At 46.2% G+C, this 15,738-nt stretch overlaps 1 protein-coding gene across 1 annotated transcript in view; it reads left to right on the top strand.

The window, feature by feature from the left end:
• Positions 1 to 1,890: 1,890 nt before the first annotated feature.
• plppr4b (phospholipid phosphatase related 4b) overlaps positions 1,891 to 15,738 on the top strand; it is a gene marked incomplete at both ends in the record, with an annotated part of 55,366 nt that continues 41,518 nt past the window's right edge. The window contains one exon of the mRNA XM_080751584.1: positions 1,891 to 1,962. Coding sequence (XP_080607710.1) covers positions 1,891 to 1,962 — 72 coding nt within the window. The remainder of the gene's footprint in view (positions 1,963 to 15,738) is intronic.

The raw sequence follows: 15,738 nt of genomic DNA, 5'->3' as shown, positions 1-15,738 counted from the left end.
TGAGTTGGGTACAACCTTGAGTTTGAAAGTTCCTAACTTCCTAACACTTCAAAGTAATGTCTAAATGGTTTCTACGTTGTCATTAACCCATGAATATAGAAACACTCATGATTCTATGATGTTTAATTCAGAAGTTTATGGTGTCTACAATCTTGGAATTTCCCTGTATGTCTACCAGAGGGCAGAGGGATAATTCATCTGTTGTTATTGAGCGGTGCTGACAGCTCCACATCTGGCTTTGTCTGTCTGTAAGTGTGTCAATCCCACACTTGGCTCATTGAAGCTTCGCGGGACGCGGTTTAATGAAATCATGAAAGGCACCACTCACTTCACACTGACTGTGATTATATTCATGTCCATTCATGGTACACAGACACACACATCAGAAAATTGCATAAGATGTAACTGTTTTTGCATTTAGATAACAGTTAATAACTAGAAATACTGTTCCTATAGTGTGGGCTCGCTGCTCCCTCATTGGCTAAAGGCCCTGCCTTTGTACTGTCGTACAGTTTTTTTTAGGAGAATAACCTGAGTATATAAAGATTCGGGAGAACATACTGGCCCGGGAGAACATGCGCTTTCAGCGTAATGGTGGTGAATTTTGTCTTTAATTCAGAACATAATTTACCTTTTTTGGGAAAGTTTTTTGAAAATGTTTTGAAATAATAATAGGCCTAATTGAAAAACAAAATAGGAAACAAAATTATTCCTGCGACCCACAAATGGGTCCCGACCCAGTGCTTGGGAAACAGTGATCTATCAGACACTGAGGAAACCACATGATTTGACCAAGGACCCCCATCTGAAATTGAAAATATGTTGTGCCAGAGACCCCCATAAAGTAGGCCTACAAGATGTGTGCTGTTTCCAAAATATTCCAGATCTTTTTCATTCCAGATTCTTTTGAAAATACCAGATCTACAATCTCATAACAGGTCACATTGTGAGCTTGTAAAATTGGCTATAATGTACATGAAGGGTCAAACTGGTTTGATCGATTGATTGATTGATTGGTTGGTTGGTTGATTGATTGATTGATTGATTGATTGATTGATTGATTGATTGATTGATTGACTGACTGACTGAATATGCCTTTATTAGCCGTTTGCATATAGGAAAAGCACAAGACAGGCTTCATTTCAGATAGGCTATTAAGGTCTTAATAGGATTTAAACCCAAGAAAACACTATATGGCTTGTTTATATTGGGGGTTAACTGAACTTAACAAATTCCCTAATTAATAATAGATGCCACCCCATATAACACAGTTGAACAATCAATTTTAGCCTACTCAGTGATTTTTATTTTTATTGTTAAGGGTTGTAATGTCTAGGCCTATGTGCAGAATGTGGTATGTGCAATCAGACTTATGGGGGCACTTGAAAATCAAATGTTTGAGAACCAAAGCTGAAGATGTATAGCCAATTCATATTATTATGATCCGCACATACAGTGCGCTTGCGCACGTCAGGCGCTCCGTGGCATAGAAAAAAACAGAAGCGCTCCATCATCATAGCTCCAGTAGGTCTACTATCCGCTCCCCGGCAGGTGCTCTGCTCTCTCTCTATCTATCTGTGCGCTCCTCCAGCCTCCATCCAAAAACACGCACTATAAAAACCGACTGGCGCCGTGGATTATCGGGAGAGTGTCACGTCGAATATATCGTGTTGTTGTGTTGTGTGTGCGTGATAAACCCACACACACACACTTGATTTAATTTGTATGGAGCGAGGAGAAGGAGCGGCGGTCGCCGTGCGCTTATGATCTTGGCACGCAGCGAGACGCGACAGGAGGAGCGGACATCATTCTGCATCCATCCATCCATCCCACAGAGCAGGGCTGATCTTCATACAGGCGTCAGGACTGGAATAATAAGGATCGACCACCATGGCTTCTAGAGACAAGGCGGTGTTGACCAAAGACAGCGTCAGCCTGCTTCCCTGCTTCTATTTCGTTGAGGTGCGTTGATGATGATGCTCTCTCTCCCCTCTCTCTCTCCTCTCCTCTCTCTCCCTCCGTTTGCATGGTCACACAGTAACAGTTACAGGTTATTATTACAAGGCAATCACAGCAATGTCATTGTCAGGTTTACATTTTGCAAGACAACAACGTTCATGAATTGGTACACCGTACAGATGAGACGAGATGAGGTTTCTGACATGATCTTTCCTACACACAGTATCAGCACGGATAAAACAGCTACAGTTGACAATGGATCTCTACTATGGTGAATCAGAACAGTGCAATTCTGAGCACATGTAGGCTATAATAATTAATAATAACAGTAATAGGCTCACTTAACATGTAGCAGCTTAGTACAAAATAAATTCATATCAAATTTAAATATAAATTGTGGAGGCTGGATAGTTTATAGGCTTTCTGTAGCCTATATATAGAGGGTCTCAATATACTGTATGTCAGGCCATGGCATGATGTGGTGGTGTGTTGGGGAATGTTGTAGCTATAGGGGCGTGAATCCAACTAATCGATTGAATTGATGATAAAAAACATATAATCGATATCTTAATGATGTAATCGATTAATAATCAATTTGGGCAAAAAATAATAAGAAAAACAGATCTACGATCTTATGTTGGATGACATGATCGTGACCTGTTGTGAGCTCATATACTGTACATCTACACACCATTGCACGACAATGTATAAAACACGGCCAGAGTGGCTAATCGTGTTGATAAATAAAACATTTATAATATTGATTATCCAGTTAATGCGATAGATAGAATAATTGCTACGGAAATCATCAATAGATACAGCCCTAGTAGTGGCTTGTTGGTTTTGGTGACAGTGATGGCATGTTGGTGACAGAGGTGACACTGGCATGTTGGAGACAGTGGTGACATGTTAGCTCTGGTCCATTGCATTAGAAGGAGTTCTCCTTAAGGCTATACCGATGATCCCTTGCGCCCACAGGAAAGACTGTGCACCCTCTCGTCTGTACTAGACAGCTCTCTGTCGAGGTGACCAACTTTAGCTTTTCCCCGAAAGGGACGCCACCAAACACAGTACTTACTTGCACGCTCTGCATGTGCAAGTAATAACAAAACAGTACAGTTTTGCTACTCTCCAAAACAAAGACTGCTTTAGGGAGTTGAAAACCTACTTTCCTTAGTGGGAACAGTCTTGAGCACCCGACCTTTTTGGCCACTTTTTGGCCAGAAAAGAAAATATTTCACAGGAAGGCGAAATCTGGCAAAGGTCTGTAGAGAAAGCATAGTGGAGTAGCTAAAACTTCAGATGAAATATTTTCTTTTCTGGCCAAAAAGTGTAGTCTATTTTAGACATGAGGTGCTGGGGGGCTCTGAGCGTTCCCACTATGTAAAGTAGGCTTTCAACATCTTAAAACCATCTTTGTTTTGGTAAGTAGTGAAAGTGTAGGCCTATATTATTATTTTATACTACAGAGAGGCTAAGCTGAGCATCCAGGGCTACCGCAGCTCTGAGCAGAACTCCTAAAGAGAACTCCTTGCTATGAAGGCTCTGCTCCATTTAATGTAGCATGGTCCTCAAACTTTTAAATTGCAAGGACCCCCATAACTCTGAGAGTGTAATACCCGAATTACATTACATTACTGTTGTGTAAAATTTACACAACAAACTTTGAGCCATTTGTGCCAGGATGTAGGCCATATCTAGGCCTGATATGGCCTAGATATAGCCGCGCTTGAGTTTACTTTAGGCCCCGGAAGTTTTTGAACAGGTCTTCCCCAGGTTTTCCCCTTTTGACCAGACAAAGCCAGATGTTGAAGCTATATAACTTACAGGAGCACCGCTCAAAAAATAAAAATAAGAGGGAGTAAACAGGTTGTACCATACCGAGATAAGGTACCAAAAACAATAGCTTACAAGTAGCTTTAAAAAAAATAGGGGTGTCACATGCCTAAGCTATAGAATGCTTCATGACACATTGAGAATTTGTACAGTAGATTGCCTATTTTCCTGCGAGCGACACCAGTGTGCAACTAACGCCTAACGTATGCTCCGTCGTATCACAGTGTTGCGTGGTCAAAAGAATTGCGGCTCCTCAAGCTCACAGGGCATCACATCCCTGCCGTGAGCCTGCTGTGGAGGGGCTATTTTCTGCGTGCGACACCGTCATAGGATGGAATATAAACAGGGCTTGAGACTGTTGCACATTGCACTGCCAGGCGGGTTATCCATGCTCCAGTTCACTCCTCCAGCCTGTGGGGAACTGAATCAAATTGTCATCATGCATCATGGCTTTGCATTGGAAATGGAGGATTTCTATTCCTATTACCACTGCTTCTAAATGTGCCCCACCCCCGGGGGTCCTTGAGGGGGTTCCAGGTTGTCCCCAGTTAAATGATTTATAGTTAGGAACCCAATGGACTCTTAAGGGCCTTTCAGATGGAGAGGGACATAGTGCCTGTGTTCTCGCTTGGATCAGCAGGAATCCCTGGTGACTGACCACGGACAGACCTCCGCTCCGTTGCGTGCATTTTCAGGTTCCCGGTTCGATCCCAGGCTCCCCCAGAGTTAGTGTCGAAGAGTCCTTCAGCAAGACTCTGAAGCCCTGATTGCTCCCGACGAGCATTGTTGGTGCCTTGCATGCAGGTTTCCTCTGCCATCAGTGTGTGAATGTGTGTGTGAATGTAATGCACAATCTACGTATGTAAAGTGGTTTGAATAAAGCACTATATAAATGCACCATTTACCAAGGCAATGCCCCCCATTCTGGGGGGAACATTCGCAAAAAATAACAGACCTAGAAGCACACACTGCGTCTCAATGCGCAAGAGCTTGTAGATCTAGTGTTTCTGGCACTGCTGTAGAAGTGGTTCTCAAACTTTCTCATGACAAGAACATTTGGCTGTGGACCCAAATGTATACTGTCACTCAATTTAGCCAATGTATACAGTATATGTTTGTGTAACTGATGTTGATGCCATGTTAACAAATGTTTGAGGACCCCCTGGAGCCCCCTCAAGGACCCCTGGGGTTCCCCCGGACCCCACTTTGAGAACCGCTGCTGTAAAGCCAACGATAAATAATACAGCTTATAAGTGTAAGTGTATCACAGTGTACAGTATCAGTCTAACATATTCCAGATCAGGCGTCATTACGGCATGGTGGAAGAATGTGTGTTTCTCTCAGAGCATCTCTAGCAACAGTAGGGGGCTGGTAAACTAGGTCAGTGCCCAACGATGATTCAATTCAATGCTGGATTATTACAGTAGCAAAACACACACACGCGCGCGCGCACACGCACACACACACACACACACACACACACACACACACACACACACACACACACACACACACACACACACACACACACACACACACAATCAGCTCTTTGGCATTGGTTGAAGTGCTATACGGCAGTGATTGTCACAACCTTTTTTAATTTCAAGGACCCCCTCCTGGGACCCAATCTATGCTGCAAAACCATCAGTGTGTTAATTTGTTAAATGGTGCATTCATATAGTGGATTTGTCCAAAGCGCTTTACGATGTGTGCATTACATACACACAAAGACGGCAGAGGACACCAACCTGCTCATCATAGGGAGCAACTAGGGGTTTAGCAGTGCCTTGCTCAAGGACACTTTGACATCGACAGTAAACAAAGGTGGAGTCGGGGGTCGAACCCGGAGCCATGCTGGCTCGTGGTGGACATTTCTGTCAAAATTCAACTGAGTGGACAATAATATCTTTACCGAAACACAAAGAGATAGCCCTGAATGGCAATTGCAGGTCTGTAACTCTGAGTGTATGGAACCAAATGGACCCATACAGGTCCAGAGAGTGTCCAGAGAAGGTACAAATGGATACCAAATGGACCTGTGAGGGTTTGTACCATCTCAGTGTTTGAGAACCACTAGTACTAGTTGGACTCCTACGCATACACAGTGGCATTCCTGGTCATCCCGGCACACTATAGGAGAGATCACACTTAGGATGACAAAGACCTGGCTCGATGACGTCAACGGAGGTGACGCAACTCTCTTTAAATAGCTCTGGTTCAGACCAGTGGTTTTCAAACATATTCGTGTCAAATGTATTTGCCCACGGACCCCCATCAAAAATATTGAGACAGCTCAATGTGTGGAGCTGAGACCTGTGGCAGTAGAATGATAGCTGTGGACTATGGACATGGACATACTGTAGTGATTCATGTCCTCTTCCACAAATGTTTTCATCTGTAAGTGATTGTGTTCTCGTTGTGGAAGACGTCATGCTTTAACATTATGTGCAAATATAGCAAAGAGAAAACCTTGAGACATCCATTCTTCTTTTTAACCAATGTCTTTTTTTAACCACTTATCACCAAGTCCTATTGAGCTCTAATTTTACAAGCTCAAGCTCACAAAATGTTACAATGCAACACATTGTGAGTTTGTAGATATAAGCTATTTTTGCTATTTGATGCATACAACAAAGTATAATGGGGTTTAAACGGGATAGTTCTCCCCCAACATGACTTTTCATAGATTACTACTGGCCAATAATAAAATATATCAGTTTTGTTCAGAATTTGTCTCACGTCTTTCCACAAAATATTAGAAAATGCTCAATAGTGTGCTCGATAAAAGCCTGGCTCAATAAGCAGGATCGATAAGGCGCTCATTATCAATAAAAATGTACGATCTCCATCCCTAGGTGACACTGTTTAATATCAGTGATGTCAGCATGCAGACTGTTTCCCCCGTTTATGCCCATATGGTGTTCCGTGATGTCAGTTAGTGATGTTGGGCATTGTTTCAGCAGGCGGCTGAAACAATGGCGGCGACACTGTTTAGTATCAGTGATTGACAGGATATGTGGACAGACAGTGGACGGTGGACAGACATTCTGTAAATTAATAAGTAAGTTAGATATATGTCTCCATGGGGTGAGTAATCGATAGAAATGTCTTTTTTGGGATGAACTATCATTTTAACCCTTCTTGTGCCCATCCCGAACAAGTTTGTCTTTTTTTCAATACAATACAATGTTTTTTTTGCTATTTTACTTACCCTGAGCTGCTTGTAGAGATGTGGGTGGTCCTGGCTCGTCCTACGCTTTCCAACGACCGATTCTAGATGGTCCGACGATTTATTCCATTGAAAATGGTTTAGAATAAAGTTTAGAGCCCCCCCAAAAAAACTCAATCTATATTGTCGGCGGCGCGACGTATTCCGGGGTGCCGATCCCGAACTAGTCCGGCTTTTTTAATGAAATGGATGAATTAATCGGAGGCCTCAACGAAGCCCCGGTCTAATTTTGGATCCAGGCCGCCTACCGCACTCTCTTTCCACCAGCCCGTAATCGGTTAACGCCGCCGCACCGCGCCGCCTAATCCAATACATTCTCACATCTTTAGAGACCTTTTTCTCTGAACTGTGTTCCTAGGGCAGCGACAAAGTTTTTTTTGCGGCTAAATAGCCTCAGATCGGGCTTCTAAAAAAAAAAGAGCCGATAGCTAACTCTTAGCTCTCTTCCTCCGGTCCACGTTCATAACACTGCATGCAGTGAAAACGCAAGGCAGTTCTGCCTGGATACCCGGATGTTACTATGAAGCCTTATGGAGAAATGTCTGGCACTCTAGCGGCCTCTTGTGGCCTTGGCACGCAATTGTTAAGTGGCTAAGAAAATGTCCCTTCTTTCTTTTCTTCTTACAAATAGCAGAATATGAGCCTCACAGCTTTTAGAAAAACTAGTTCACTAAACCATGTGTTGTTATTGTTGTTTGTCTGTTGGGAAAACATTTCTTTTTTGCTTAGGCTGCGAGGCTATGAGTATTGAAGTGGAAATATCAGTGCCCACAGCTCTACTTCTGTCATCTTTTTAGTTGCTTCAAGCCAGTGTTTGTCAGCCCGCACATCGCATTTCCTTAAAAAAAAAAGAAGAAAAAAAAGTTTTGAAATAGTGCAGTGTTGATTTCATCTACAAGAACTATGACTGAAAATGTCTGAAAACAAAATAAAAACGATATAAAAACTAAATAAAAGGTAAGCTACAGTATGATGACTAATGATGACTAAAACTATCAAATATATTGATAATTTTGTCAACAAATAAAAACTAGACTAAATGTTAGAGAGGGACTAGTGGAGGAAGAGGTCCTGTAAAACCAAAAGATATTTTATGTTTGGTTGCGCTCGGGTGCTCTAAAAATAGCAGATCTACAAGCTCACAACACATCGAGACACGTTGTGAGCTTTTAGATCGACTATTTTCGGAATTTAACCAAGTGTAAAATCATCCATTACATTTAGTCGACAAAAATCCTATGTTTAGTCGACTAAAATTTAAACTTTTCAGATGACTAATATGACTAAAACTAAATGGCATTTTATTCAAGACTATGACTAAAACTATTATCAAAATTTGCTGTCAAAATCAACACTAAAATAGTGAAAGTAACTGATCTACAAGCTATTTTTCAGTATTTGACAAAGTATTGAGTTTAAGTGGTTTATTGTGGGATTGTAGATCTGCTATTTTCACTACCTTTGTACGACAATCTTGTATGATGATGAAGTCGGGCATACATGTATGTACAAATCACACCCAGTGCGAAGTGAGCAGTGCCTTTGAGCAGTATACAGTAAACTATGTCAACAGCGCCACTTGGTCACCCAGCAGTATTTGCAGCTGTTGCTACTCATACGCGTATGAGTATACTCATATATTGCACCTACACACTCAGCCAAGTGTTGGAGCGATGAGGCACCGCTCAAAAACAAAAAGGGGAAATACAAGGTTTCTGCTCGACAGCCAGGGCAGGAATTTCAGAGAGGCCACGAAGGCCATGGCCGTCGTTGGCCCTCAGTTTGGCCTTGCCTTGTGACCCCTCAAAAAACTGTGACCTTAATGCCCCCAGCTGACTGTATCACTTACTCCTCTGTCTGTTTCTTGTCAACATGAACATCAGTGTCTCCTTGTCAATATGTAGACACCAGTGTCTCCTTCTTGTCAACATGTAGACACCAGTGTCTCTTCCTTGTCAACATTTAGACACCAGTGTCTCTTTCTTGTCATGTAGACACCAGTGTCTTTCACTGCAGACAGTTTATATTACATGTAATATCATCTTCTTATCAACTCAAATTCAATAAATTCTTACAATAGACTAACATTTTGTTTCATTTGATGGCCTTCCGGCTCTGGCAATTGGCCCTTTGTCCTCAAAAAAGGACAACATACACCACAGGCCAATGGGCTTATTTTGCCACATAGTTGAGTTGACTGAGTTTATGGTTCAGTCCCAGAATGAAGCTATTTGAGAACCATTGGCCTCCAGGGCATTGGAGCAGTTCTTGTTCTACCGTATTTATTATGCATCATTGTGTTCTTAGTTTGCAGAACATTCATGGCACATTCCCATTAGAGGTAAAGTGTACATAAATTAATACATTTCCAGTATATTTTCCAGTGCCTGACTGACTGCTGTCATTTTGCAGTGAGTGGCAGGGGAAGACACTAGTCTGCAAAATCGTGCTTAGATTAAACATTTATTCTGAATGCTAATTGTGATATAACTGTGAAAAAAATATATAATCAAACATGTAATTTCAATACAGTTACTTTTGCAGTTAAAATGTTGTTAGATACATTTTTGCAAATAGCAGATGGCTACAGTATACAAGATGTGCTGCGAGCCCGTACATCTGCAAGTCATCTTTTTGAAAAATCTTGAAAGTGTGAGAACTACTGATTAATAAGGCATTGTGTAGAATTAGCCTCAGGTCTTAGAAAGAATCTGAGGACTTATTCTACCGCTGGGGAGAAGAGAGAGAGAGAGTCTGGGCAGAGCAGTTGGATATCGTCGCTGTCGGGCAGAAACCTTGTATCTCCAAGTTTCAAAATGATATGTTCTTTCGTAAATTAAAGCCCCGCTTCATCATACTAGAGTGTTGTGTGAGGCGTTGTGCGCTTGTAGATCGGCTATTTCCACTACTTTAACTTGTTTTTTTAAATTTGGACATACAAGGTTTCCTCCTGACAACGATATAATGTAGGTCAATGGAACATCTCTGTCCCAGTGCCAGTTTGTTGTGTGCATGTTTGTCCCAGGAGACCAGAGGCTTTTAAAGCATCACTGTGTGCTGTGGCCTACAACTCTACACCACATCCTGTTCCTCCAATCTGCTCTCACCTTGTCCTCTCATCCCCTCCATAATGCTTTTAGGCCACTACTGGTTCCCAAAAACCTTTAAGCTGGAGACCAGTGTTCATCATTACAGAACATTTTGATTTAAATTGTCATTGTCTTTTCGATAAAATTTCATTTAGTTTTAGTTATATTTTAGACGCCGTCCATAGGAAGACGAATTTAGGCGAATCCACACTTAAGTTCTTAATTGTTTAGATCTTTCTGCCACACGGTGCCGGCATCTTGGGTGCCCGAAGACACACATCTTTGAAACCGGCTCTCAAAGTAAATAAATCTGAAGACGCCGGCTTCGCGTCTCTGTGTGTACAGCCAAATACACATAATTCCTGAAACTACAGTATGACGTTGCAGTACAACCTCTCCCTTAACCCGCATGCGCCCCTCCAACAACATGAAACATGTTGCATGTTGCTACTGAGCACGATAGGGCTTTTACAGCAAAGTGTACTCCTCCCTCCCACTCTACCACCGTCAGCAACAAGTGGACATGATAAAAAGAAAGGCAAAAAAATAACATCGCTCTCTTCTAGATTTTTGGGGTGCTTTGTGGCAGCTTTACAGCGCCACTCACAGGCCTGACATATATACTACAGTGTTTTTGGTGCGTTCTGGAGACGGACTTGCCGTTCTCAATGGTTTCATGTGGGCACACACATTTCTTGAGACGATTCCTAGAGTAAACGTTTTGGAAACGACTCAGTTTATCGTCTTTGTGTATATGGGGCCTTAGTCATCTGCAAAGTTTTAGTCTAGTTCTAGCCTCGGGAACCCAGGCTTTTCATTCGCCTTTGGCTCAAAAAGAAAAGCCTGTGCTAAGGTGTTGACATGTCAGGCTTAGGAAGTGGGAGTCAACCTTAACCAACGAGAGTGTAGGGGGCGTCGCTCCAAATGTTGTGACGTCGGGGTAGACTGTAGGGTAGGAGGAGGGGAGCGGAGATTTTGAATCCGCCTCCCTAGACCAAATTCTGGCCTCTACCGGCAGGCTAGTCTAGATCTATTTCGACCTCACTCTGACCGTCACTACGGTCATTAACATGAATGATGCCCTCATCTTCTACCTATTAACGAGACCAAATACCAACAAAGTCATGCCCCCATGACCCGGGGAGGCGGTCTCACCTTTAACAATGCCGGGTGAGAGCGTCTCCTCCTCTTTGCCTCTCTCGCCTCATTGAAGAGACCTGCACGGATGGGTGAGTATGTTTCGAACATTTCTACCTAGAAAGTGCATTATTGTTTTGACTACTTTGCTATTTGCTCGTAGTGTTTTTCACACACTGCTTGGGGACCCGTTCACTTCGGTGCAGGCGCCTTGTGTCCCTGTGGGTCGCAGTGTTTGTGTGTTTATGTAGCCTATAGCCCTATAGTGTTGTGCTATTGCTAAGGCTAGTGTTACACGTTGTCGTGTTGTTTGTTGTGCCTACAGGCTTTCTTTGCAGGTAGGCTACAATTGTTGAGTTCCATTGCGGAACAGCCGTCATCCGGCTTACTTTGTTTATTTATAGTTAATTAATAATACCCATTTGTGCGCTGTTCGCAGCCGCTGGGTTTACTGTTGGATATCCATCCAGGTGGTGGTGTTTTTCCTTTGGTTAATTACTCTACATTGCTGTTGCAATCAAGTGTTTATTTTGAGTTGTCCGTTTTCCCTCTTGTACGTGCGCGTACAGTGAGTAGTTGAGAAGCGGGTTATTCAGTAGTGCTACTAGTGCAGTGCACGTGTTATTTTGTTGGCCCCAAGTCCGCTGTGCGCAGCGGGTGGGTTTACTGTTATCTTTTCCTCTCGCACATTCGTGTGCAGCGAGTAGGTTTCTTTCAGTTTAACATTTTATATTACTGCCCTATACTAGGCTGTTCGCAGCTAGTGGGGTTTTTGTCCGGCTGTACCTCTGGTGCGTGCGCGTACTGTAAGCAGGTTGTTACTGGATATTAGACCACTATGGCTCCTCCGGTCTGTCGTTTTTGTCAGGCCGCTATGGACCCCCGTGATGGCCACAGAGAGTGTCCCACTTGTTTGGGCAGGGCTCATTTGTTGCAGGATGTTGATGATCCGTGTGATGCAGCATGCGACTTGCCTTATGCCGAGAGGGTTCGGCGTGCTGGCCTGGGGGAGGAGTCAGTGCCTCCTGGTCAGGAGCCAGTGCATGGGCATTCTGACAGGCATTCCCGAAAACGCCATCGACGGCGCTCACCTGATCGGCGCCATGGGAAGTCTCGTGAGCCTGTGCCTTCCAAGCGTACTGCTCACTCCACACAGGTGGAAGACTCGGAGGACTGCACTCAGAGGCAGATTTTAGCTGCTATTCAGTCCCTTTCAGAGCGAATGGGAAGGTTTGAGGCTGAGCACTCAACTACGGTGTCACAGGGGACAGCGTCCTCGCAGGCATCTCCCTCCAGGAGGGCACTTTACCCAGAGGATGATCCTGATATCCTCTCCATTTATGCTGGTGGCTCACTTACTGGTAGCGGTCCCCATTCGGATCAAGCTTCAGTCTCAGGCAGCACCAGGTCTGCGGTGCACGGGGACGGGACAATGTCCACTCCAGACGTGTCTGCTAGTCAGGCGATGGTGTCGAATGTTTTGACGGCTGCAAAAATAGTCGGTATGAGTCCTGCAGACCCAGGCCCCACTAATCCAGGGGGTGTCTGGGATGGGGTGTCCCAGGCTCGCGCATCTCTTGCTGTGCCAGAGGCAGACAAGTACCCACAGATGCTGATGATGGGTTGGGCGAAGCCTACCAGTACTTCATTGTTTAATGCTGGTTGTAGGGGCCTGGCAAAAATGCCTTATTCTCAGGATTCCGGCATGGGGGACATGCCACCGGTCGAGCAGGAGATGGCTGCGCAGACTGCGCTTGGCCCTGACAAGGTCACTGCCGACCCACGTTGCCCCAGGCAAGAGTGCGACAAGACTGATCGTCTGGTGTGTCGCACCTATAACTCAGCTGCCCGTGCAGCTCGCTCTGGGAATGCTTTGGCCATCCTCTTGGCTGCTTTGCGCAAGTTGGCCGGCGGTGAGGCGGACCAGGACACCAGGAACCTGATAGAAACGGCTCTATCGGTCCATTCGCAGCTCACAAGGGACGTTGGGGCTGTTATGGCATCATGCGTGACGACTCGTCGTCAAGTCTGGCTGGCCCAGATGCCATCTATCCCTAAGAACATTAGGAAGACACTGCTTAATATGCCAGTTGTGGCAGGCCATGTGTTCAATCCAGGCTCTCAGGAGGCCCTGGATAGAGCTGAACGTTCTTTTCAGACACGTTCTTTTCAGGCACAGCGGACTTTTCGCCGGCACGTGTCCACCAGGCTTGGACCTGAGGTTTCACAACATACACGTCAGGTCTCGTGGCCTCGTCAAGGGGCCTGGGGGCGTGGCAGGTACGAGGAGGGGGCGTTTCAGGCCTCCAGTACGGCTGCTCGGCAGCAAACTCGCCAGCAACAAGGGTCGCAGTCTCGGGGTGTCTCCCGAGGTGAGTCCAGAGGGCGTCGCCCCTACAGGGGCAAAGGGCGCCAAGGGGGCTCAACGTGAAGGTCTGGGGCCGGCCGTCGAACGGCTCTCCCGGCTTTGCTTGGACAGCTGGGTAGAGCGCACTTCAGACCCCTGGGTGCTGGATACAGTTTCCAGGGGCTACACACTCCAGTTTCGACGGCGTCCCCCCCCATTTTTAAGGGTCCGTATGACGTTGGTCAAGGACCCTGTCCAAGCACAGATACTGGCCGAAGAAGTGTCCATCCTGCTGCAGAAGGGCGCAATAACAAAGGTGAGTTCAACCGATCAGCGAGCAGGGTTTTACTCAACATATTTTCTGGTGCCAAAAAAGGACGGCGGGTATCGTCCCGTCCTGGACCTCAGGGGTTTAAATCGATACATGAAGGTTCTGCCTTTCAAGATGTTACAGACAAAACAGATACTTCAGTCCATCGGGCAGGGAGAGTGGTTCGCCACTCTCGACCTGAAGGACGCGTATTTTCACGTCCGCATCTGGGAGGGCCACAGGCATTTCCTCCGCTTTGCTTTTCAAGGGCAAGCGTACCAGTTCAGGGTGCTTCCATTTGGGCTGTCGCTGTCACCGCGGGTGTTCACGAGGGTGGTGGCGGCCGCTCTGTACCGTCTTCAACTGTCCGGTCTGAAGGTCCTCCCATACCTCGACGATTGGCTGATTGTCGCACCGTCACGCAGCCAGGTTGTCGCAGACACAGAGAGATTGATGTCGCATGTTCAGGCTTTGGGCTTCAGAGTGAATTGGAAGAAGAGCAACCTCGAACCCAGGCAGCAGACAGGGTTTCTCGGGCTGTCTCTAGATTCCGTGACCATGGTGGTCTCTCTGTCCCCAGAAAGGGTTTCGCGCATCCAGGCGCTTGTACGTCATTTCCGTCTCGGCATGTGTGTCGAGATGGTTCTGGTCCAGCGGCTGTTGGGGATGATAGCATCAGCTGCAGCCGTTATTCCACTCGGCCTTCTCAAGGCCCGACCTCTCCAGAGGTGGCTGAATTCATTCCGCCTCGATCCCAAGCGGGACAGGCACGTAAAGCTGATGGTCACCAGGTCTTGCCTACGTGCTCTACGACCTTGGAAGGACAGGCATATGTTGACACACGGAGTCCCACTACAGAGCCTCCCCTTCAGGAGGACCGTGGTGACGACGGATGCCTCCCTGACAGGCTGGGGAGCTGTATGGGAGGGCAGGACGGCGAGAGGTCTGTGGTCACCTCCTTGGACGTCCGACCATATCAATGTTTTGGAACTGAGGGCGGTTCACCTTGCTCTCAGGGCTCTCCTCCCCTTTGTCCACGGCAAGCATGTGTTGGTGAGGACAGACAACACTTCAGCGGTCTACCATATCAATCACCAGGGGGGCACGAAGTCACTTCGTTGCCTACAGGTGGCTCAGGAGCTTTGGTTGTGGGCAGCGCCTCGCCTGGCTTCACTAAGGGCCGTTTATGTGCCAGGGGTAGTGAACAGGGCAGCGGACCTGCTGTCCAGAGCCGCCCCTCTTCCCGGGGAGTGGAGACTTCACCCGCAGGTGGTGTCTCAGTTGTGGGCTCACTTCGGGAGGGCCCGAGCCGACCTGTTTGCCAGTCAGGAGAATGCTCACTGCGAGCTGTGGTTCTCCCTGGTAGGGCAGGGGGGGCCTCTGGGCCTGGATGCTCTGTCAAGAGAGTGGCCGGACGGCTTGTTATACGCTTTTCCTCCACTGCCCCTGATCCCACAGGTGTTGCATCGGGTGAGACTGGGTTGCTACAGGGTTCTGTTGATTGCACCCCGGTGGCCAGGGAGACACTGGTTCCCAGATCTTCTTCGGCTGGTCCAGGGATCCCCATGGCCTCTACCAGCCAGGAAAGACCTCTTGTCCCAGGCAGAGGGTCAGATTTGGCACCCCAAGCCGCTGACTCTGCAGCTCTGGGCCTGGCCTCTCCTGAGCCCCTCTCTCAGGGTCTAGATGAGGCTGTTCTTGACACTATGCGTAATGCCAGGGCGCCATCCACCCGTGCCAATTACAACCACAAGTGGAAGTGTTTCTCTTCCTGGTGTTTGGCTAATCAGGTGAGTCCCATCACCTGCAGTATTCCCCATGTCCTGCGTTT

This window comes from Nannobrachium achirus (genome assembly GCF_963921795.1).
Source record: "Nannobrachium achirus genome assembly, chromosome: 21".
Lineage (NCBI taxonomy): Eukaryota > Metazoa > Chordata > Actinopteri > Myctophiformes > Myctophidae > Nannobrachium > Nannobrachium achirus.
This window is presented reverse-complemented; position numbering and strand designations above follow the sequence as displayed.